The 22,361-nt window shown below is 51.7% G+C and overlaps 2 protein-coding genes across 9 annotated transcripts in view; one reads left to right on the plus strand and one right to left on the minus strand.

The window, feature by feature from the left end:
• Positions 1-10,956, plus strand: part of Atg7 (autophagy related 7) — a 207,535-nt gene extending 196,579 nt beyond the window's left edge. For all 4 annotated transcript variants that reach the window (XR_005503229.2, XR_010065647.1, XM_063286089.1 and 1 more), the window contains one exon: positions 10,728-10,956. Coding sequence is in view for 2 of the 4 variants with exons in the window: in XM_063286089.1 (XP_063142159.1) it covers positions 10,728-10,760 (33 nt within the window). In the remaining 2 variants the exon portion in view is untranslated. The remainder of the gene's footprint in view (positions 1-10,727) is intronic.
• Positions 10,957-11,572: 616 nt separating this feature from the next.
• The window catches only part of Vgll4 (vestigial-like family member 4), a 113,036-nt gene continuing 102,247 nt past the window's right edge, over positions 11,573-22,361 (minus strand). For 3 of the 5 annotated variants that reach the window (NM_001394032.1, NM_001394033.1, NM_001015004.2), the window contains 3 exons: positions 15,599-15,794; positions 14,484-14,607; positions 12,305-14,165 (listed from right to left, as the gene is read on the minus strand). In NM_001394032.1, the coding sequence (NP_001380961.1) occupies positions 13,894-14,165; positions 14,484-14,607; positions 15,599-15,794 (592 nt within the window). In that variant the 3' untranslated portion in view covers positions 12,305-13,893. Of the gene's footprint in view, positions 14,166-14,483; positions 14,608-15,598; positions 15,795-22,361 lie in introns of all 5 variants that reach the window. The other 2 variants (XM_063285889.1, XM_008763231.4) reach the window with 1 other exon arrangement.

Genomic DNA, 22,361 nt, shown 5'->3' on the forward strand with positions numbered 1-22,361 from the left:
ATGGCTAAGGACACCAGGTGGAGTTTTGACTGTGTGTGCATGGGGTTGGACCAGAGGCTGTCAGTCATCTTTGTGCCATACCCCAACACCAGGGTTTGTGGTGACCCAACCTATTCTATTCTGAGTGTTACATGCTAACATCACAGGTTTCAGACAGCGGGGAAGAGGAGAGTCCCCAGTGTGAGGGGAGGATTGGAGGCAAGGCCCACGGCAGAGAGCAGATGTGGGGAGCACCTTCACCCTGGCTTTGCTCGGCAAGCTGCTCCAGGGCCAGAAGGCTGGTGTGGGTGGGAGCTATTTGGGGTATCAGAACAGTTCACCCCTTGTTTTCATGTATACCCTGAGCCAACGAAAACAAGAGAAGCAGTCTCGGGGGGCTGTGCAGAAACCCCCTTCACTGTGGCATGTTTTCCAGTCCAGCTTGTCATGGCTTAGAGAGAGGGGGGTGAGTTTCCAGCGGGGTTTGATCAGTGGCTCATCCAGGAGCTTGCTCTCCCGTCCCTCTCGTTGGAACTGCATGCTGTGCTGCTGTTTTATCCTGTTCTCAGGGCAAAAGCCTCTGTTCTGTAAACTTATGAAAGCAGAATCTCTATTTTCTTTTCTTGAAGATTTTTTTTAGTTACATGTATGTTTGGGCTTTGCACACGTGTGCAGGTGACCACAGGGACTAGAGGCACCAGATAAGATCCCTTGGAGTCACAGGTTACAGGAGCTGGGAGCCGTCTGACATGGCTCTGGGAACCAAATGTGGGTTCTGTGGAAGAGCAGAATGCAGTTCAACTGCTAAGCCACCTCTGGACCCCCCTGCAGTCTCTGTTCTGAAGCAGGCAAGGCAGTCATTAAGCTTAAGTGTGTTGTCTAGGAAGGTGGGGGGATGGGAGAGGACAGTGGAGCGGGTTCCACACACAGGCCATTTCTCAAAGCCACAGTTTTTCTTTCTTAGTTCCATAACCAGAGCATCGCCGCAGCTTGGCGCCTGTTGCTTATCAAATTAACTAAGAAAAAGAGGAACAGGAAAGAAACTAGAAGCAGAAAGCTGGTTTGTTTGTAAATGGGTTAGAAGAGTGTTTATTAGGGGAAACAACTGCCCTTTCATTTTCACTCTTCAAAACAGAAAAGCTTTCATGTTATAGCCAGTTTCAAATCTTGGAACTCTGCTCGGGGCATGCTTCCCACCACTGGGAATGAGCCGCCATGAAGGGCAAGTTGGGATCCACGAACCTAGAGGCTGGAAAAGTACTGCCCAGCAGAACCTGGCCGGCCTTGTGTACCAGGGAGACACTGCACCTCAGAGGACACCCAGCCTGAACAAGCCCAAGTGGCTGGAAAAGTACTGCCCAGCAGCACCTGGGCACCCTGTGTCTCAAGGAGAAACCGCTAAGCCAGCTGGCATGGTCGTGCCTCTCGGTCCAGGTCTTGGCCTTGGCACCTGCTGCCAAGGATGCACCAGTCTGAAATAGATCAAGATCTATGAGTGAAACAGCTCTGGTGAAAGCCATGAGTTAGCCCCGTGTCCCACCACTGTCACCTGGGCAGTGTGAGGCTTGACAGCCATGGATGCCTGTCCTGAGACATCTCTATATTTAGGCCTGGGCCTAAGAAGCCAAGGTAAAGAAAGACACCCCCAAGTTACCTCAGAACACTGTTGTCCTTGGAGCTATAGCTGTGTGTCTGTCTGTCCTTGCATCTGCTACTCACCACAGGCCCTGTGTGCCATGGTGTAAAGACAGCACCCCCAAACCACAAGAGCTTGGACAACGTCAGCCCTTCTGAATAGCCATCCTTGATGCTGGGCGGGTACGTGCCACTGGGCAGGGACCACACACAGCGGCTTCCTATTTGTTCTACTGAAGGGACACCACATACTCCATGTTAGCAGAGCATGACCCAGAGCGCTGAGTGGCCCTGTCCACTGTCTTCTATCTCTCAAAATCTGCTGTCCTAGAGCATACATGGGAAACTGCCATCCCCTGAGGCCTGGTGGCCTTCTGGCCATAGTCAAAGTCTTCTTATTTGGGCCTTCAAAGTCTCGGTGCCTAGGACATCAGTTCTGCTCCTCTCTCAACTCAGCCCAGACACCCACGAACAAGCTGCTTTGCTGGCTCCTCCTGCAGCAGTCTTCCTCGCCAGCCTTCAGCTCCCTGGTGCTTCTGTCTCCTTGTAGACCCCCTCCTCCAGGAAGCCTTCATGAAAGGTCAGATTTCTTGGATGTCCTGCTTAGGGGACATCCATGGAGAAGATGTAGACATTTCCGCTGGAACTTTCCATCCTCCATGACCTAGGCCAGCCCATCCCCTAAGAACCTTCCCGGGGCACTCAGCCTTCTGCTCCCTCTAGCTCAGGCTTCTCCCTGCACCCATGTAAAGACCCCTGCTGGGCTCATCCGAGTGATTCCCTGGTTGGATTGAAGACCTCCCAAGGGAAAGATTGAGCCCAACATCTTTGCCTCAGTCTCCTGAGTTCCTCACCCCGGAGCAGGTGGAAATGCACTCACAAAGCAAGAATGGGGACCAAACAGGTCTCCAAGTAGCTTACCGTCAGACTTGGGGGAGTGACTGCGGTATAGCAACTCCTGTCTATACTTCTTAGGCAGGAACCAGTGGGGAAGCAAAGCTTCCCTGAGGACCCCACTCTTTACAATAGGCCATGAGGTCCAGTGATGGCCATGGGTACCCACTCTGACATGTCTCTGTTTGGGCAGGGACATCAGAAGGCCAGATAAAAACAGATACACTCATTCCCTCAAAACAATGTTGCCCTTAAGCTATGGCTTTAATGAGAAACAGGGAGAAGGGAGGGAGGGAGGGAGGGAGGTAGAAAGGGAGAGAGAGAGAGAGAGAGAGAGAGAGAGAGAGAGAGAGAGAGAGAGAGATTGAGATTTTCTCAATTAATGGCTTCCCAAGAACCTTCTAGTCCTTGGGATCCTACTAGACTCACTTCTTACTCTAATGATTAAAGACACACCCTACCCCACCCTAACACACACACACACACACACACACACACACTCAAAACCAAAGTGTCTTCTATTCTTCCCCAGCAGGGAAAGGACGATTGCATGTGGGAGTCCCTGTGCCCACTATAGGTCCTCAGGCATCTAACACAGTCTAAGGCTCCTCCTCCACAGGGACTGGATGCCTATGGGCTCTAAGTGGCCACAAGTGTGCAGGTCAGCTTTGACCCCTGAAGCCAGAGGAGCAGGACGGCAGAGAGTCAAGGTCCAGGGGTCACAGATAGCCCCTTAGAGCAAGTTGGACAAAGCCCACCGTCTCTCAGGACTGCAGCTGAGCGCAGCATCCCATGGGCCCAAGTCTCTGCAGGCCCTGCCAGTCCAGGATCAGGGAGTGTGAGGCAGGGTAACCGGGAACTCGGAGTCTTCAGAGCCAGGCCTGGCAGCTGTGTTGTCTGCTTTGTTGTCCTGGGAGGGAGCCGGGAGCTGGGATAGGTCTACTCCCTCCCAGGCTCTTTGACCAGATAGAGAGAAAGAAATCAAAACTTTCCATTTCCCAAGCGGAGGGCAGAGTTTGATGCACACCTGGTGGAGGATGTTTGTGTTCAGGGAGGTCTTTGCCGGCTGCTTTCAGAGCGAGCACCCCTGTGATCATCCTCGGATAGGGTACATCCTTAGACAGCTGGCCCGTTGGCCTCAGTATCTGCAAGCATGGACCCAGCCACTCTGAGCTAGCCTGGGGCAGCCAGGACCACCCTGCTGGTGTAGGGCCGGAGCCTTAGAGCTGCTGTGTGAGGCTACTCACCTTCCACTCCCAGAGCTCACAGAAAGCAGAAATGCTAGCAACAGCTATTGTTTTCCCAGGTTGTAAGACTTGTTTTCAGTTCAGATGCTCCCACTGCAGCCTGAGTAGCTTCTTAAGCCCTTGTTCTACCTCCACATGCTCTGAAGCCCTGTGACTGCCTCACTGCTCTGACTTCCCAGCTTCCAAACCTAGGGGCTAAAGAAACCTCTCTGCTTTATAAATGACTCATCTTGGGATCTTTGGTTACAGCAACAGAAAGCACACTAAGAAAAGCCTCAGACTTAAAACAGCCAATGCCGTGTCTTTAGCGCATGCAGGTGCTGACTCCCTGTTTGTTGTGGGTGGCCTTCACCTGACTAGGGCTTGTCTGGGTGCAGTCTTAACCTCTGAGCCATCTCTCCAGCCCTACTCTGATGTGTGGTGTGCAGTGTGTGGCAGCTGCTTTCTCTGCCACATCTTGTCCTTCTGGCACTCTCTGTTGAAAGCTGTTTGCCCTGTTGAATCCTGTGGCACCTTTGATGAAGGTTAGCTGCCCCTTGTCTCCCGGCCTTGTCCTAGTTTCTCAGGAGGAGTTCAGGGCTGGGCCCAGCAGACTACACCCCTCTGGGTTTCTGTGCTTACCTGGATGCGCTTGCCATAGCTTTAGAGAGGGTTAGGAGACCAGTGTTTGTACTGTGCCTGGGTGGCGATGGTCAGCCCAAGAGGCAGAGCCCTCAGGACTCTGACAGAGGATACAAACCTGTTAGCACAAGACTTCCCTCTGGATGGGTCCCTTATCCTGAAGGTCCCCTTTGTTACTCTACATAAAGTGTTAAAACAAGCTGCCAGGAAACCTGTGCACACTCTAAGAGCTCCGAGGTATCCTGCCTTCCTCCCCTCTCCTTCCCTCTCCAATGGTGACCCTAAAAGCCCTGTGAGGTAGAGCACAGGCCGTGAATGCGTCTGCCCCTTTAAGGTTTTCTAAGGAACCCAAAATCAGAGCTGCATAATGGAAACCACTTTGCAGCCTCCAGCACGGCCATTTATCTCAATCACCAGTGCATTTAAGATGTGGGCCAAATATATAAATCATAGCTTGAAAGAAAGTGTGTTGGTGCCACAAAAATTACCCTGTATTCTTACCACCTAATTTAAAAAATGTGTTTTGAAGCTCAGGAGAGTGCAAACAAGCCCAGCCTCCCCTGTCCGTCTCCCCACCATCCCACCTCCCCTTCAATCCACAGAGGGGCTGAAGCACTTAGTGGGCTGTGCTTAGGCTGCCCCTTTTGAAGGTCAGTGAAGGTCAGAGAAGGCAAAGCCTGCAGGTGGTTTGCCCCCCTTGTGTCAGGTATCTCCTACCTCAGCCACTCCCATTTGAGGTGACACTCTCCAGAGCCCCTTCACTGACACGCCAGGGGAGGGGACTAAAGACATCTGCCCCTAGAGGAGGCCTATCTTCCAAACTAAAATGAAGCAGCAGGAGTGGGCTGGGTCTGTTGTTCAAGGATCTCCTGTCTTGAAACTTCCCTGAGAATTTTTGCTCATCAGTTCCTGGGACATGGAAGAAAGCAGTTAGATGTGTGAATCCTTCCTTCAGACAAGGCCCCTAACCCAGTTCCCAGAGCAACCCCCTACATGAGTGCGCGCACACACACTTGTGTGCACACACAGGTACACACATGCATGCACGCTTGTGTGCGCAGGCACGCACACACACACACACACACACACACACACACACACACACACACACATGCTGCCATTGTGCCTCTGGTCTGAGAGCACTGAGCAAAGAAGAATGACTCACACCTGGGATCCCAACATTAGGAATCTTGTTCTCACTTCTTGGCCTTATCTCCTTGCTTGGTAACAGGCTTAGGGTTGATTTTCTCCTCTAATTCATTTGTAAACATATTCCTTAAATCCTGCCTGCAAACAGGCCCTGTGCCCTCCCTGTGCCAGGGGTGCAGGCTCTGGGTCTCCCTGAGGTGGGAGGCAAAGACTCCAGTCCAGGCTTGTGGGACCCGCCTTACCTCTTTTACATGTACCTCACCCTGGCTTTCATGGGACAATGTCCCTTCCTCAGAGGGACATTTGACCTCCATGCCACAGAGAATGTGCTAGAAGGTGGGTAGGTCTCTAGGTGTGGGGAGCTGTCACCTCCCTTTGCTTCTCCACCTCCTCCACATGTCTATTACAACAAGAATAACAACAACAGAAAACAGGTCCAAGCGGAAAGTTCCAGGAGGAGCTCTCTTAGGGTTTCTACTGCTGTGATGAAACACCATGACCCAAAAGCAAGTTGGGTAGGAAAGCATTTATTTGCCCCACATTTCCACATTGAAGGAAGCCAGGACAGGAACTCAAATAAGGCAGGAACCTGAAGGCAGGAGCTGATGTAGAGGCCATGGAAGGGTGCTGCTTACTGACTTGCTTTCCATGACTTGCTCAGCCTGCTTTCTTATAGAGCCTAGGACTATCTCCTCAGGAAGGGCACCACCCACAATGGGCTGGGCCTTTCCACATCAATTTCTTATTAAGGACATGCTCTTACAGGATTGCCTGCAGCCTGATCTTAGAGAGTCATTTTCTTAATTGAGGTTCCTTCCTTTAAGACCACCCTAGCTTGTGTCAAGTTGACATAAAACTTGATAGGAGCTACATAAGGTTCCTCTCAGAGCCAACTTTATCTACAACTTTATTTACACCATGAGGGTAATTCACCCTAGAAGTAGGTTGGGGGGGGTGGGCGCAGGGGCGTTGCACAGAACATACCAGGGATGGCATGAGGGGGATTCGAGAGGTGGGGAGGAAGAACACCTCCCTTCAAAAACCAGGTGAGCTGACAAGACAGGTCCTGAAGGGAGAGGAGACTGGTCCTTTAGTTTGTGCTTGGAAGCCAAAAGAACTAAGGGGGTTTTCCGATGCTTAAAGGCTTTCGAGGGATGGAGGGAAGTTGCATACCATGTGATTCCATATGCCATAGTCTACCTGCCAAGGAGCATGGGCTGTAACCTTACAGTGCAGTTGCAAGGGGGTAGGGCTAGGCTTGCTCAGAGCCAAACGGGGTAGGAAAGAAGCCACCAGGAAAGAAACTGCAGGGTGTGTGGCCTGGGTTTTAGAAGACAAGGAAAGGCTACCAGAGGGTCTGTGATCTGATGGCCCGGTCCCCAGCGCCATAGCAACCCCAGTTAGAACTGACACGTCACTGGTGAGTAGTTGCAGGAGCTCCCTTTCCTCCTCACTGACCCCACCACATGGGAAGCCTTGCCAATCTCCTACCCTGGTAGGACAAGCAGGCCTGTGTCTGCCCCACACCACTGTAAGACTGTCCCAGAGGGGTCATGGAGACCTAGCAGCACAATCCCTTGCCTGCTTCTCCGATGGGCACCAGGTGCCTGCACAGTACCCACAGCCAGCCCTGCCCTCAGCTCCCAGCTTTCCCAGGCTGTGACCTCCACTGTCCTCTCTGCTTACACCCTCTACCCCTTACCCCCTCCAGTACCTTGCTTCCTGCCTGCCTGTCAGCCTAGAATGTTATGGCCCGGACACCAGTCCACATCCATCAGCCTCATCGTCTCATAAGCCTCGTCCACTTCTGGCCCTCACGCTTCCCTCAGGTCTTTTATCCAAGGAAGCCCTTCCTGGTCTTAAGTGTTACCACTAATAGCCCCGCCCCCAAACCTAGTTGCCTTGGGAAGGGTCTGTAAGGGATAATGGCACATCCCTCAGAAGGGAGTATGGCAGGCCTTTCGACTTCTCTCAGGGGTTCTGATTCCTCCTGGGGAGTCTGTGGAGGAGGCTCAGGGGGTCCTTACCCAGTCCCAGCACAGTGCATCTCGGCTCCTATTCTGTCCCTCCCAGAGGAGAGATGTAGGAGGTGTGGAGTGGGCTGTGCAGAGGCTCACAGAGGTCTTTATATTAAGGCATGAGGAATGGCAGCCCCAGCTTTCACAGCTGCAGTGTGGCTTCAGATGTTTATATTAGCAAATGAACACTTTTAACATAGCCCAAAATATAATTGTGTCATTCCCGGGTTGTGACTGGGTATGAAGAGGCCCCTCCACTCATGGTGCACACCATAGGCAGACTTACTCTGGCACCTCCCATAAGGTCTGGTTACAAGGGCCCTTCTCTCATCTCAGAGTTGAGGCATGGCCTGCTGTCTTCCTTGCAGAGCTGTGATCCGTGCCCTGTCCTCCTTCAGGGAGACTGTGATGTGTAAGTGAAATACATTCTTTCCTCTCCAAGTTGCTCTTAGACATGGTATTTATCTCAGCAACAGAAACCCTAACTAACTATATGCATATGATGTGTGTATGTGTATGTGTGTGCATGTGCATGCACACCCATGTACATATGAAGGAGATAAGGCATGTTGGTCCTCGCCTTCCACCTCACTTGTGGGAAGTTCTGATGTTTGACACTCTGCTGCAGGCTAGCAGGCCCAGAGTTCCTGGAGATGTTGGTCTCTGCCTCGAGTCTCTCTGTGGGAGCTCTGGGGTCACACACATGCCAGCATGCCCAGCTCAACATGGCTTTTAGGGACTTGAACTTGGGTATCTATGCTTGCATGGCAAGTAATTTTTTTTTTTTTATCCATTAAACCATCATCTCTGTCCTCTTGTGTTTTGGTTGGCATGTCCCTGAAAACCAACGGGTGTCCAATGTGAAGTGTCTGTCCAATTTTTCTTTCTTTTTGTGTGTCTGAAGAGACCTTTGCCTTCTCTGGCTGTAAGCAGGGCCTACTGAAGACTCAGAGCCCTTTAGCCAGCTTTGTACCCGTGGCTGTACTGTCCACAGTGGGCTGGGCCCTCCCACAGTAATCATTAATCCAAAAAATGCTCCCCGAGGCTTGCCTCTGAATGGAGGGACTTTTTTTCAATTGAGGTTTCTTCTTCCCAAATCGGTCTAACTCATGTCAGGACAACAAACAACTAAGCAGCGTAGACATTTTAAAAGTTTTAGAAAACATGGAAACTTGGCATAGTGGATTATAATTATAACTCCAGCATTTGGGAGGCTGAAGCAGGAGGATTACTGTGAGTTCGAGGCTAATCTGGGCTATTGAGTGAAACTTGTTAACTGTCCTATGCCAGCACCACACATTAACATTTGTTCAAACTTCTGCCAAGTCACCATAGTTAGTCTTCATTCATGCGGAAGATGGCTGGACCCTGTTCAGGCCTAGGTACCATACCGTGTGAGCCCCACGGTGAGCATGGCCAGGCTGCACTAGTGGAAAAGCCCTTTAGTGGCCCTCGAAGTTGGGTCTGGAAAATCCCAGTGGTTTCACAGTAAGCTCTTTGGGTGGCCCAGGCAGTGCCAGCAGCACAGTCCCACTTGGTCAACCCTTGAGCTAAGCACCTGGTTCAGGAACAAGTAGTCTTAACATGACAAACTCTACCTAGCCATCCAGGGAATGCCACTGCCCAGGAAAGCAGGGCAGAAGATTCTAGAACTCACCTTTCTTCCTTTTGTTCTGATAGTCCCCTCCTCAGCGTCCCTTTCCACACTAGCTGCCAGCCTTTCCTATATAAGTCTCTCCAGCTTGGCTGTGTGAACTCAGGGAAACTTTTACTTCTCACTTTCCCCCTTACTGAGTATTGCCCCAGGTCTGCACACAGCCTGCGTCACAGGTGGCTGTGCAAACGTGCCGTTGAATGTAGCTGAATCATGCGGCAACTTAGATGGCTCTGTGTCTCCCCGACTCAGACTTCAGACCAAAAGACAAGGTCAAGGGGCTCTTGAATATGGGCAGGAAAGCCACCTCACCCATGGGCACAGGTACTAGTCTGGTGGGGATCTGGGACCAGAGGGACAGTGCCCTACAGGACAGTGGCAAATTCTTTATCTCAGAGGCAAGAGCCTATGTAGAAACAGAGGGACAGTATGAGGGGCCCTGCCACCCTTGCAGGAGAGAAGTCATTTTCTGTGTTGCTCGCCACATCCTTGACAGCCAGCCCTGCTATGAACATAACTTGGCCAGGCCTCCTGCCTCCTGCCAATAAGCTGTTCCTTCTCTCAGCTCTGCAAGGGCTAAGGTATCCTTGTGCAACCCATTCCAGGAATTTTGGAAGGCTCTGAAGGCATAGCTCTCTAGGGGCCCTAGGCTGCTTAGGGCACCAGAGTCTTGGGACCTGCTGCATTGACCTCAGGCCACCTTGATGCAGGATTTTTGCCAGGAGTTACTGGGACAGAGGACTGGCCTAAGGGGCTACCTCCTTCTCAGGATATTGCTAGAGTGGGTTCCCTCTTCAGTTTGCACCCCTGGGCTTCCCAGGGGAGGACAGGGCAGAGCTCTGCTTGATGGGTGTGTCCAGCTGGGTCACTCCTGGGCAAGCCCTTGGCAGCTGTGGTCACCGGTCCTAAGTAGATGTGCTGCTCCTAGCAGCTCCCCTCCGGCACTTGTGCTCCCTCAGTTTACACACTGAGGAGGATCTGGTAGTCTCTGGTCTGGTATCCTGCCTAGGTGACCTGGGGTTGCTGGGGGAGGGCTGTTCTAAGTGACAGCCAGCTCCCTTGCCCCAGAGTGTTGTTGGCACCTGGCCTAAAGTTCAGTGTAGACAGTAGGACATACAGGATGACAAGAGTTCTCCTTCCAGGTCCCTGAGAGCTTCTGCCCTCTCGAGATCAGCTTCTCAAGCACAGGGTACAGCTAGACAAGTCGACTGGGCCAGTGGTGCATGCTGCAAAAGTCGGGGGTGGCTGGGTACAGCAAGGATGTGGAAGAGGATGGAGAGAGGGCAGCCCAGCTGTTGCTCCCGGTTCACATTCAGTTTGCACACATTTGAGTTTGCCCGTGTGGAAGGAAGAAACTTGAGATTTAACCCATTGTACAAGAAACAGGGTATCAGCCCTCCCCCATGTTGGGAGGCCTACGACTTGCCTGTAGGGAGTATATATCTGTTGTCATAGCAGCTGTACTTGGGAAATGTGGGCATCGTGGGGCAGCAGAAGCCCTCAGCTGAGTATCTTCCTTTGTCTACACAGATCTGGGACATGAGTGACGAGGAGACCGTCTGAGCAACCACAGCTCAGGAGTACTTGGCCCTCAGCGCAGAACTGAACCCCAGGACTGGTGATCTGGGCCCTGCCACGTCCCTGGTCCTGATCCCCACACCTCTGAGGACTAGGGTGTGCCCTCTGCTGCCCAGTTGCACCCTTTCCTGTGTCATCTCACCAGCTCTGAACTCAATAATAACTTCGGCATTGCCACTGATCCGGGGCTCAGACCCTTCCATGTGCATTGGCCACCTCCCCCACACCCCCACTGTGCCAAAGGACTCCCCAGGACCTTTTCATCGTGGTCTCTGACCCAACATAGATCAGACAAGGCGTGCTAGGAGCCCCACGGGGAAGGCTCCTGCTGTGGGCCCTGGGGAGCAGTGAGTGCTGAGCTTGTAGCCTCGAGTGTTCAAGTGGCACACCAAGATGCCTGCCCCAGCTGTGGGCATGCTGTGGTGCCACCCTGCTCCAGGGGTGGAGAAGCTCCTGCCACAGCCCTGTGCTGGGAGGGCAGGGCAGAGCTCTGCTTGATGGGTGTGTCCGGCTGGGCCATGGTCAGGTGCCTCATTGGGTCGCTCCTGGCAGGCCCCTGGCAGCTGTGGTCACCGGTCCTAAGTAGATGTGCTGCTCCTAGCAGCTCCCCTCCGGCACTGTGCTCTCCCACCTGAGGTCTCAGGTCCAGAACAGAAGCCCATTCACGGCTGCCTTCAGCAGATCGCAGGAAGGGGGACTGCAGAGGACCTTGGCCTAACAAAGATGCTAGGAGTGGCCCTACCCATCTGTACAAGGCTCCCACAAGCCACCCTAGAATTCAAGAGCCACACACAGCCTTGGTTTAAGAGCACTTTATTACTGTTCTTAAGGCTACTTTTAAGTACAAAAAAAAAAAAAAAAAAAAAAGATGGCCTGCCAAACCTTTTTCTTTTCTTCTTCCAGGAAAAAAAAAAAAAAAAAAAAAAAAAAACAGGCCACAGAAAATGGTATTTTACAGATTTACAAACACAGAGAGGGGTCAGCACGCACATAGATGGCTTGGTTCTGGGGAGGCCACAAGCTCCTGCCCAGGCAGGACGGCGCACTCCTCAGCTGATGTGTGCAGTATCCCGCTCCAGGGCACGACCTATTCCAGATAGGTCAGTGCACCAGGGACCAGCAACCCGCACGGCCATCTCCTCCCTCCCCCAACAGCGATGACCCGCTCACCGACGGGTATCTGAGGCCCGTTGCCCACAGAGCCAGTCCGAGGCATGGTTGTTTTCCTGTGACAACCTCAGTGGCCTGTAGAATAGCAAACTAGTGGCTGTTAATGCGGACGCAGTGTCGCCGTGGAGTAACTGTGTACCTGCACGATTACAGACACACACGACAAAAAAGGTCAACTTTTCCCAACAACAACAACAATGAATGATTACGATGGGAAAGGGAAAATTAAATAGCTACATATCATTAACAAATTAATTGTTCTTCAAAAAATACCTACAAATTTCTCTGTACATTCTTTACGCACAGCGTAATGATGGTCTTTAAAATTACCTATATAAAAAAAGTGTTCTGAACAATTCTTTTTTTTCCTACAGAAAATATAAGGGCCTGAATGCCAAGCTTGGAAGCCCAGGAGAGTGGAGTGAACCTTGTGCGGGGCAGGAGGAGGGCTGTCCATGTTTGTAAAGGCCAGTAGTCACCCTGCGACTACGGGAATCAGTCCCCACCTTTCCACCTGTGCCTATTTCCCAAGTTCAACAGCTAACCTGTTTCCTCCTACTGAAAGTCAGCCCCATGGGCTCCCACGTGCAGGAGTCCATAATGCTTTGTGAGGAAGGAGCTCCTGGCCAAGTGACGCCCTTAGGTGGGCCAGGCCAGGGGACAGAAATGCTCAAGGCTGGGAGGAGCAGCAGCTGTTAGGCATCCCCAGCCGTGTCTGTCCTGCTGGCTTCTAATGTCTAGTTAGTAGCTATTAATAGTGCAGGAATAGTGGTGCAGGAATAACTGTATAGTCAGAGGAATGTGTACAGCCTTGGCCCCAGCATAGGAGGACGAGCACGCAGCTCCGTGCTGCAGGCTGTCAGGCACCTGATGTTTGGCCAGGAGTTGGAAAGGAGCAGTCTGTGTATCAAGGAGTCTAAAGACATGAACTCCAAGTCCCCAGCCCAGGATGCAGAAAATGAGCAGCAACGGGCTTCCCCAGCCTGCCACACCCACTGGCTGTGCGCTCCTCTTTGGAGCAGAGCGAGCGTTGACTCATCTCAGAAGCACAGCTGTGCCAGCAGTGAATGTATCCAGGGCTGAGACTGACGAAACAGGCTAATGCCGACAAGAAGCCAGTCAGTGCTACAGTCTGGGCTTAGTCAATAGAAACCAGCTATTTTTTTTTTTTCTTTGAGACATGCACCATGTCAGAAGCACTACAGAGTCCTCCAGCCTCGGCACCAGCCTCGCAAACTGCAGTGTTCAGAGACGGTAAATGCCCATGGTCGGGGGAGTCTGCAGTCCAGCTGTGAGCACCTCAAGCCTAGAGAAAGACCTAGAACCTGCTAGAGACCTTCCAAGTTCAGCAACAAATGCAAGCACACAAGGTCAGAAGTGTTCCCTAGCAGTTTGCCCTCAGTACTGCCCAGCAGGCAGCCCTGCCCTCCCTAGTGCAAATCAGGACAGTTCTCTTCAGGCAGACACATGCAAATGCAGACGGAGCCAGCCCCCAGGTGGAAGCCAAGCTGTGCAGGCCCAGCCTCAAAAGCTAAGAGCACAAAGCGTCCGGATCCCCATGTCATCATGGCTTGTGACTGAGAAAGGGCCGCAGGGTCCCGGCTGCCAGGCGGCAGACCTGCAGAAGTTTCTTTGGTAGCCAGGGCAGGAAGCAAGGATGCTCTGCTGGACATAATGCTCCGTGCTGTTCTGCTGCCACATGAGGCCCCTTGTATGAACACCAAGCAAGTATAAAACAGAGCAGAACAAAAGTCCAGACAACATGGTTTTGCGAATAAACCATCCCCCCACCCCCCAACCCGGGATTTTTTTCTTTCTTTTTTTTTTTTTTTTGTTTTGTTTTGTTTTTTTGTTTTTTTTCTTTTTGCTTTTTTTTTTTAAGCACTGACTGTTCAAAGCTCAGGCAAACCATGCAGATTCCTGTGTGGTGGAAGGGTGGCTCCCCCCTTCAGGAGACCACAGAGGGAGAGTGACTGTGGCTGACCATGTGGGCAGTGGGGCTGGCTGGCTGGCCCCTGCGTGAGGCTGACTCTGGGCTGCTGGATGCGCTGTCCTTGGCCGCTTTGATCTGAAGCCATGTGTCACCTAGTGCTTTGGCAAAGTGGTCGTCCACAGAGCCAGTGATGGACACGGAGTTAGGTGCTGGCTCTGGTTCCTTGTAGTTCTTGCCCAGGCTCCGACGGAAGTGCTCTTCCACCACAGGGTCACAGGTGGCAGTCGCTGCAAAGGAGGGTCAGAGGACAGACAGCACCCCAGTCAGTGATAGCTGACCACACTGTTAAAGTGTAAAGCCAGACAGTTTTGTGGCACTAAGCAATGATGGTGGCTCTGGTCTTCTGTGGATCCTGGAGCCCAGAGGGGGCAGGGACAGAAGGTTCTTTCCTCCATCCCACCAGAACCGTGGCCAACTCAAGGTGCACACGTGCCCTAAAACACTGTTTTTAAACTCAATACTAAGTGAATTTTAGGAAGAGAGGTTACAGCCCGTAGCTTAATCCAGGGTTCCCACATGCCACAGGCTAATGGTGGGAAACTCACCACTGGGTGGTCTCCGGTAGCTGGCAGACCCAGGCGCAGAACAGCCACTGTGTGCGATGGGACAGTGAGAGAGGTTGCAGTTGCGGGCGCCGGCAGATGCACAGGTGATGACGGAGGGCCGGTTCTGTGGGAGGGAGGGAGGGAGAGAGGGAGGGAGGGAGGGAGGGAGGGAGGGAGGGAGGGAGGGAGGGAGGGAGGACAGGCAGGTCAGCTCCTCTACTAAGCGGGCGCCTCCAGCAAGCCCAGCTCCTCTTGACAGGGGCCTTCCCTGCATTCAGCTGCTCCTGGGGTCAACTGTGTTACACAATATGAGGAGACTAGACTGGGGTGCCCTGCAGATGAGCTCCTCGACACATACATAGCATCTCCTAATGACCAGGCCCTGTATGTACAAATCTAGGAATCACAGGCCCAGAGGCTCAGAGTCCACCAAGGGTCACACGGACCTAACCCCGCATGCTGCCTCTGCTTTTAAAGTCTCTCACTGCAGTTTTTGTGCCCTTTTGCTGTCTCTGGGGCTTTCTGTGTGGGGCTAAAGCCTTGTACATACTAGGCAAGTGCCCATGACCTCTCCCTACCACTCTTGCTCTTTGTAAATCAAGGCCTTCTGAAGTTGCCTCAAACTTGTAATCCTCCTGCCTCAGCCTTCCAAGTAGTTGAGATTATATGCCTATACTATCAGGTCTGGCCTATTTTGTAAATAGCAATAATTTTATTTTCCTTTAGTAGTAGTAGTAGTAGTAATATTAATAATAATAATGATAATATAATAATAGCCTGTGTTTATTCCAGGTTATGACCACTGACGTTGTAGGATCTGAGCCCCAAGCAATCCACTGACATTTAACTTAGGCCTTATGAAATCATATGGGGTGAGGACAGGCCTCTCAAGGGGATTGCTACACTAGTCCTGAGGAACAGAGTGCCAGGGCCAGGCACTCATCTGGACCAACCCTGCACTGTGCAGAGACGAAGCCAAAGGAATGAGGTTACCAAGGTCCCCTCACTTTGGGACTTCTGCTCGGGGGTTCTCCATGGAGCTCTTGGTCGCCAACATTCCAGCCTGATGTGGCCACCTCTAGATGAGAACTGGCCAAGCTGCCTGACATACACACCTGCTGCCGCTCCACAGCTGACCTTCCTGTGTCACTGCTGTTCTTAGTCAGGGCAAGAGGCTGCTCCATGAGGCTGGGGAGGGATGCATACAGGTGGCCACCATGCAAGCTTACAGCGGGGGCTGCAGCCCGTTCGATGGGACTGCGGCTCCGTTCCCGGGGATCTCTGCGGCAGTCTCCGTTGACAGTCTTATTCCTGCAAAACAGGGCCATGCTCAGAGTGGGATGACTGGCAAACAGGGCCCTGGTGAGGAGCCCCCAGATGGCTCCATGACATTCCTATGCTAATGCTAAGGGCAGGACCAACAGGTGAGTTGTGGAACCAGGCCTTGAGTATAGGAGAGGCACCTTTGGACTGAAGTTGACTTCATGGCCTCCCTTGTTTCCTACTGGCAGACATGTTACTTAGCAGTGTCGCCTGCCTACATATAAGATCTATTTCATGGTCAGTTTGGGCACAGTTGGTCACTGAGGAAGACGGGAATGCTGCTGACCCAAAGAAATTGTGCAATCCTATACGCCAGTTCTGCAGTGGGACCACAGTGGTGTCTGCTCCCAGTGGCCAGCACTTGTACCCAGAAACCAGAGCAGCAGACACTGCAGGAGACAGCAGCTCCCGTGAGCTGTGAGTGCCTGCACATTTGGGAGATGCCCCATGGACTGCAGGCCAGCTGCTCAATGCTGCCTCTACACGGGTCTGGAGAGAGCATCAGTACAACTATGGCATGAGAACCCACAAGGCCCAGCTGACACAAGGTGTTCCTCCCTCCACCCACTGATTCTAGAGCCCCTGGGGCTCTGTCCCTTTTTAACCAACCTTCAGAGCAAACCTGTTCAACTTTAAAATTGAAAGGAAAATGGGAGATGAGTCCCAAGACTTTTGGAAATTTCAGGTTATTCTCTGAGCCCCTGCGTGGCCCGTTTGTTCTCTGCCACCAGGGAAGCAGGTCATGTGCACTCTAGCTGTGAGCAAAAAGCAGCCATGCCTGCCCCCCACCAAATGTCACACACACACCACAAATGTGACAGCCATACCTTTAATTAGTGGCCAATTAACTTTCAATTGTAAGAAATGACACAGCAAATCCTGGGTACCTAGTATTCCTTTTTCCTCTGGTGGTCTCCCATAAAACTCTCCTGCCGTACACTGACCGGCCCACTCTGTAGTGGCGTTATTCCGTGGCTTCCCTTCGTTCATCTCAAAGCCATCTTCTTATTAAGCAAATCTGACCTTACAGAGACAGCTCTCACCACACACACACATATCAGCAGTCAACACCTCTTCCATCGGCTGTTCCAGATGCCTTTCCATGCTCACCGCTGGCTCTTGCTGCAAACCATCCTCAGGGAGACTACAGCCATATTGTGCTTCCTTGAATGTGTAGTGGCCCTGAATTCTAGTGCAACCCTCAGGGCAGAAGCCACACCACTGTTGGTCATCTCTGCCTGTCCTACACTAGCACTGAAACCATTGGGGAGAGGAAATCTGCCTGCCCTGAGCTGCAGACCATGCACAGAGAAAAGAAGACATCAGAGTGCAGAACTGGGGGTGGGAAGACTCATGGGGAACCAGAGCTGCATCCGCATCCTTCACACGGTTCACTCACAGGAGCTCAAGCAGCAGACACTAGCGCAGACAGGAAATCCCAGGGACGACCATGATCCCCAGGAGACCCTGTGGCAGGCAATGGGTACAGAAGAACCCAACAGAAGGAGGGCTGAGGGTCTGGGGAAGACAGCCAACAGACGGCAAGAAGACTCAGGCAGGCTAACATCACTTGTCTCCTTGACCACAAGGCCACCAGTCCTTGTCACCTCCCACCTTTGATTCCCACAGCATTTTCACATGGCCAAGCACCAACTTCAATGATGAGATGCATAGAGAGAACAGAATTGGGTGGTACCAAGAGGGGCTTCCAGGACTATGCCTAGGAAATCAGTCAACTGGCACTGAGCATACATCACACAGAATACCATGAAACACAGGGCAAGCCTGGGAATGCGCTGGTTAATTTTAGTAAAATTACACATCACTTTGTTTCCAGCTCATTTTCCTGGTTCCTGGAGCCTAAAGACAGACATTGTTTTCCATGTCCCTCCCCCTTTGAGTGAATCACAGCCCAGAGTGTCCTGCGCCATCAGGACGCTGACCCAAACCACATACATCCTGCAGCTCCTTAAAGACCAAGTTGGTGGACAGAAAACCAACATGGGCCCTGCTGGCGCCTAGAGGACTCACAGGACTGCCTGGGACAAGCAACCTTGCCCATAGGTGGGCATTTCTACTGAGAAATAAAAGGTGGGTAGCCAAAGAGAGACCACCATACTCATCCAATCCAGAGTCTGCTAGGGATGGTCACCATGTGCTTCCAATCACTCTCTGAGCTCCAAAGACAAAATATCAACAGAATTTGGAGAGAATAGACTAGATCCCAGGAAGTACAATTCTGAAGAAAACATGGAGGTAAAACAAGTGTCCTGCCCTTCACCAGGTACAGACTGGAGGGCTAGCCTCATGCATCATCTTGCTCAGCCCCAGGAATCATGGTACATTGGCAGGGTAGAAGAGTAAGGAAGGACCCACCCAGCCTCAGGCTTCCCACACAGGATATCCTGGAGGTGACAGAGCGAGCCTTCCTGATGCTATCTGTGCTGTCGTCACTGCGCTGGGAACCTGGATGACAGTCTCAAGCCTTCCCACAGTCTAGCACTAATAGCTGTGGGAACAGAAGCTAAGCCTTTAGACCCTCCCAAAGCCACGACCAACCTAGAGGCCACCTGTTTTGATCAGGGATTGTGTCATCGGTGGAGATATGATGGTGCAGACCATATCCTCTGTGCCCCCAATCCTAGCTTCCCATCCCTTGACAACCAGGAAGAAGGCCACATCACTACACCACCTCTACCTCAAAGCCAAGAAAGCATGGGCACCATCCAGGTTGCCTGACATTTCTGTCCCCTGCCCACAAAGATGCTGTCTCATTTTCTGCTCAATACAATCTTAAAACTCAACTCCAGGACACTAAACAACCAACACATGCCTCATTCTCTCTGCCACAGGAAGGCCCAAGTCCCGACTGGTAAAGGCTCCAGCTGGAGCAGAGCACTGGTGGAGGATGGCCCCCATACCATTCATGCTAGAGCTCTTTTCATCCCTTGCTGAGTGCTCGGACCTTACTATGACAGACTCCAAAGTGGGAAAGAGACTCAGAGGGGCCCAGGCACTATCTGAAGTTACCAAGCTGGCTTAGTCAAGCTCACTAGTGCACAGCTCGCTATCTCTAAAACCTTCCCCTTTCCTGATGGGGTAGAGAACTGTCTGTGCATCTCTCAGCATTTGTTTCTCTCAAGAACTGCCTTTAATTTCTGTCACAGACTGAATGGGGCCCACTGATAGATGTTATATGTGACCAGAACTAATAAGATGAACCACAAGTCAGTGCCACTGGAGGATGAATAAGATAGCAGGCACTCAAAGGGAAGATGATACTGAGACCAGGAGGCATCAATTAAGAAAGTCTCCTTCAGGGGCTGGGGATTTAGCTCAGTGGTAGAGCGCTTACCTAGGAAGCGCAAGGCCCTGGGTTCGGTCCCCAGCTCCGAAAAAAAGAACAAAAAAAAAAAAAAAAAAAGAAAGTCTCCTTCAGAAGAAGTCACTCTCTGGAGACAGGCTAGCCCTGACCTCGAGAGATGAGCCCGCCTCTGCCTTCCCAGTGCTGGGATTAAAGGCAGCTGAAGAAACCCATCTTGAATGGCCTTCATGATGTCACAGTAGGAACACTCCTGTGCTTATGATCTGCGCATACTCTTGACTATTCTGGAGCATGCCAATGTATATGCTGCAAAACAGACTCAGATAGGTACTCAAGGGAAGACTCCAGAAGGCACTGTCACCTTGGGAGGTCATAGGTCTGTGGGGACAATACAGGCACCATGGGCAGTCTTCAATAATGCTATTTACAAGAAAAGCATGGATCCTCTGTTTAGTCTAGTATGTCAGATAAAGGGGCTAGAAACCAGTGCTCTGGGGAGCTTGATGTGGGCTAGCCTCTACTAATATGTTTGTGCCTTAGTTTTAACAAAAAAGTCATACAAGTTTTTAAGCTTATAAAGGTATGAAGAAAACTTTTTTTGTGTCTAGCTATATAATAATTTTGTGCTAATTGTTATCATAAAGCTCAAAAAATGTAAAGGTTAAAATTTTGGAGCCAGCAAGATGACCCAGAGGGTAAGAGCTTGCCTGCCCTGCAGGCCCAGTGACCTGAGTAGGCACAACAAGGAAACCACCTAAGGGCTCATTCCTCAGAGTGTACCTGCTGTCGGGACAAAGGCTGGCCCCTCAGGCCCACCGTCCTGTCTTTCCACCCCTGGAAGCTCTGCTGCTTTACAGATGTCTAGAAATTCTCTACAGTGAGGCTTTCTGCTGACTGACTGCATAATTAATGCAAAAGCATTTTAAAGCTTTAGAGCAGAGGTTCTCAACCTTCCTAATATTGTGACCCTTTAATACAGTTCCTCATGGTGTGGTGACCCAACCATAAAATTGCCGTGTTGTTACTTCATAGCTGTAGTTTTGCTGTTATGACGTGTAATGTAGACAAACATATGATATGTGACCCACAGGTTGAGAAGCATTCTCTAGAGCCTTAGAAAAGCAGGCAGTGTAAGCCTCACTGGCCCTCAGATAACACATGCTATGCGCTGAGCCAGGGCCTGCTCCAGGGGGCCAAGGCCAGTCAGTGATCTGCCTAAGTCCCAGAGCAGGCAGGTGACAGTGCAGGGGTTCCAATGACCTGGGAGAGTCACCTCCTGTAGCCAGAGGTAAAGGCAGCCAGGTAGAACAGCCTGAGCCACATACCCCTGCCACTCTTCTGATGAGGACTGGAGTCAACCTTCCTAATGTTGTGACCCTTTAATACATGACTGAGCCCAGGAGTCAGGAAGGAGCCTGACTGTGTTGTGATGTCCCCTCCACCACCACCTTGCTCTCCTGGCCCCTTCAGCAGCTCAGCGGCCACTTGCATCCCACAAGAGCAAGGTAACAGGCAAAGACACCTAGGAGCTGGGACCAACAGCCACAGGGTTACAGCACCCAGGTAAAGGCTCCTGAAAGCTGAAGTGCAAGCCTCAATTAAGGGAGAGAAGCAATTCCATACGAGTATAGAGACTTGTCACCATACACTTCACTTCCTCCTGTCCCAGTGACAGCAGGGCTCTTACAAGCACTCCTCTCTGAAGGCACAGTGCACTGCTCCACTGAGGCAGTCTCCTGCTCATCTTCCTCCCAATGCAAACCATGGGGACAGTTCAAGAAGTTAGTTTCTTTCCCTCATGTTGTCCAGAAGGCCACATACCCCCATCTCCTAAAAAGATATGAAATAACCAGGTGAATCCACGGTGGCTCTCATAAACCAAGCTCTCCCAGCCTACCCGGTCTGGGCCTCATACTCGGGCTCCACTCTGACTCCAGCCCCAGTTCCCCCAGACCAGAACTGCCTGCATGTGCTTTACATCATTAGCTGAGACAACAGAAAGAAACGGAAGCCTGAGAATCAGGTCTGCCATGAGACTAGGGGTGGAACACCATGCAGTCCCCATGTTAGCAAGAGCTGGTCCGCCTGTGGCCACAAGCCCCGAGGGACTACACACAAATGGGCCAAGAACCCATGTGCACGCCAAGCACGGTTTACAGAGCCCACAGACCATGTGCTGTGCACATGCACACTCAGATGCTAATGAATGGGGATGCTGCTGAGATTAATAAATGTTCATTTAAGATCCCTGCTGCTCCTGGGTGTACAGCCGTTTTCGTCATTATGCAGTCTCTCAATGAATGATACTAAAAAGTACAACCACTATCATGTTTTTGGCATTAAGCAGTCCTCAAACTAGAGAGGGATGGAAAGCATCAGGCTCTTCCTGCCGAAATGCAGCGGCCACATCTGCCATGGGCAGAAAGAACCTCTAGAGCACTCCCTCTCCACCCAGTGACAGGCACCACTGGGCTGGCTTTACACTGGTACCCTTTAGGGAGGACTTGGGACCACTGAGAGGAAGGCTGAAGAATAGGGCGAGGAAGAGGCTGGGAACGAGCCAGACGTCCAGCACCAGTTCACCGTCCAGCACCAGTTCACCGCAGTTCACCGGAGTTCACCAAGACCTACCTGGAGCCCGCCTTCCCTGCCTCCATCTCCTACCCTCAGCTTCCTGCAGAGTATGCAGGTCCAAAGCTCCCAGCACTTAGGAAGGTCACGGCTGACCAGGAGAGAAGAGACAGTCCCTCCAGCCACCAGGAGGGACACAACCAGAGTCAGACCAGCCAGTGTTTTGCACAGCACCAGGAAGTTTTGTAAATGAACTGGCTTTCAAGAAGCAAAGCTATTCTTGGAAGGAATCAGCACCATAAGGCCAGGCAGACAGGGTAGCACCTCCATCAGGGTTCCAGGAGAAACTCTAGGAGGGTAACCTGCCATGACAATTCCACCAGAGAGGAAAGGTCTGGAAACCGTCAGCCACACTCCCCACTGTTGTGCTGCTACAAGGTCTTTCAGGGCTTCATGCTAAATCTTAGGAATGCTCACTCCTAGTTTTCCCTCCATACGTTTGCAGCAAATCGCTATTTAGAAGCTTCACCCTATCCAAGGTGTGTAGTGGGCACACACGCATGCAGCAGCCACAAAGAGGGCTGCACAGATGGCTGGTGAGATGTGACTTCCTTCCTCAGGCAAGCCGCTCAGAACAGAAAAGCTTCAGCACAAAGCCT

Source organism: Rattus norvegicus, chromosome 4 (assembly GCF_036323735.1).
Source record: "Rattus norvegicus strain BN/NHsdMcwi chromosome 4, GRCr8, whole genome shotgun sequence".
In the NCBI taxonomy this organism is placed as follows: domain Eukaryota; kingdom Metazoa; phylum Chordata; class Mammalia; order Rodentia; family Muridae; genus Rattus; species Rattus norvegicus.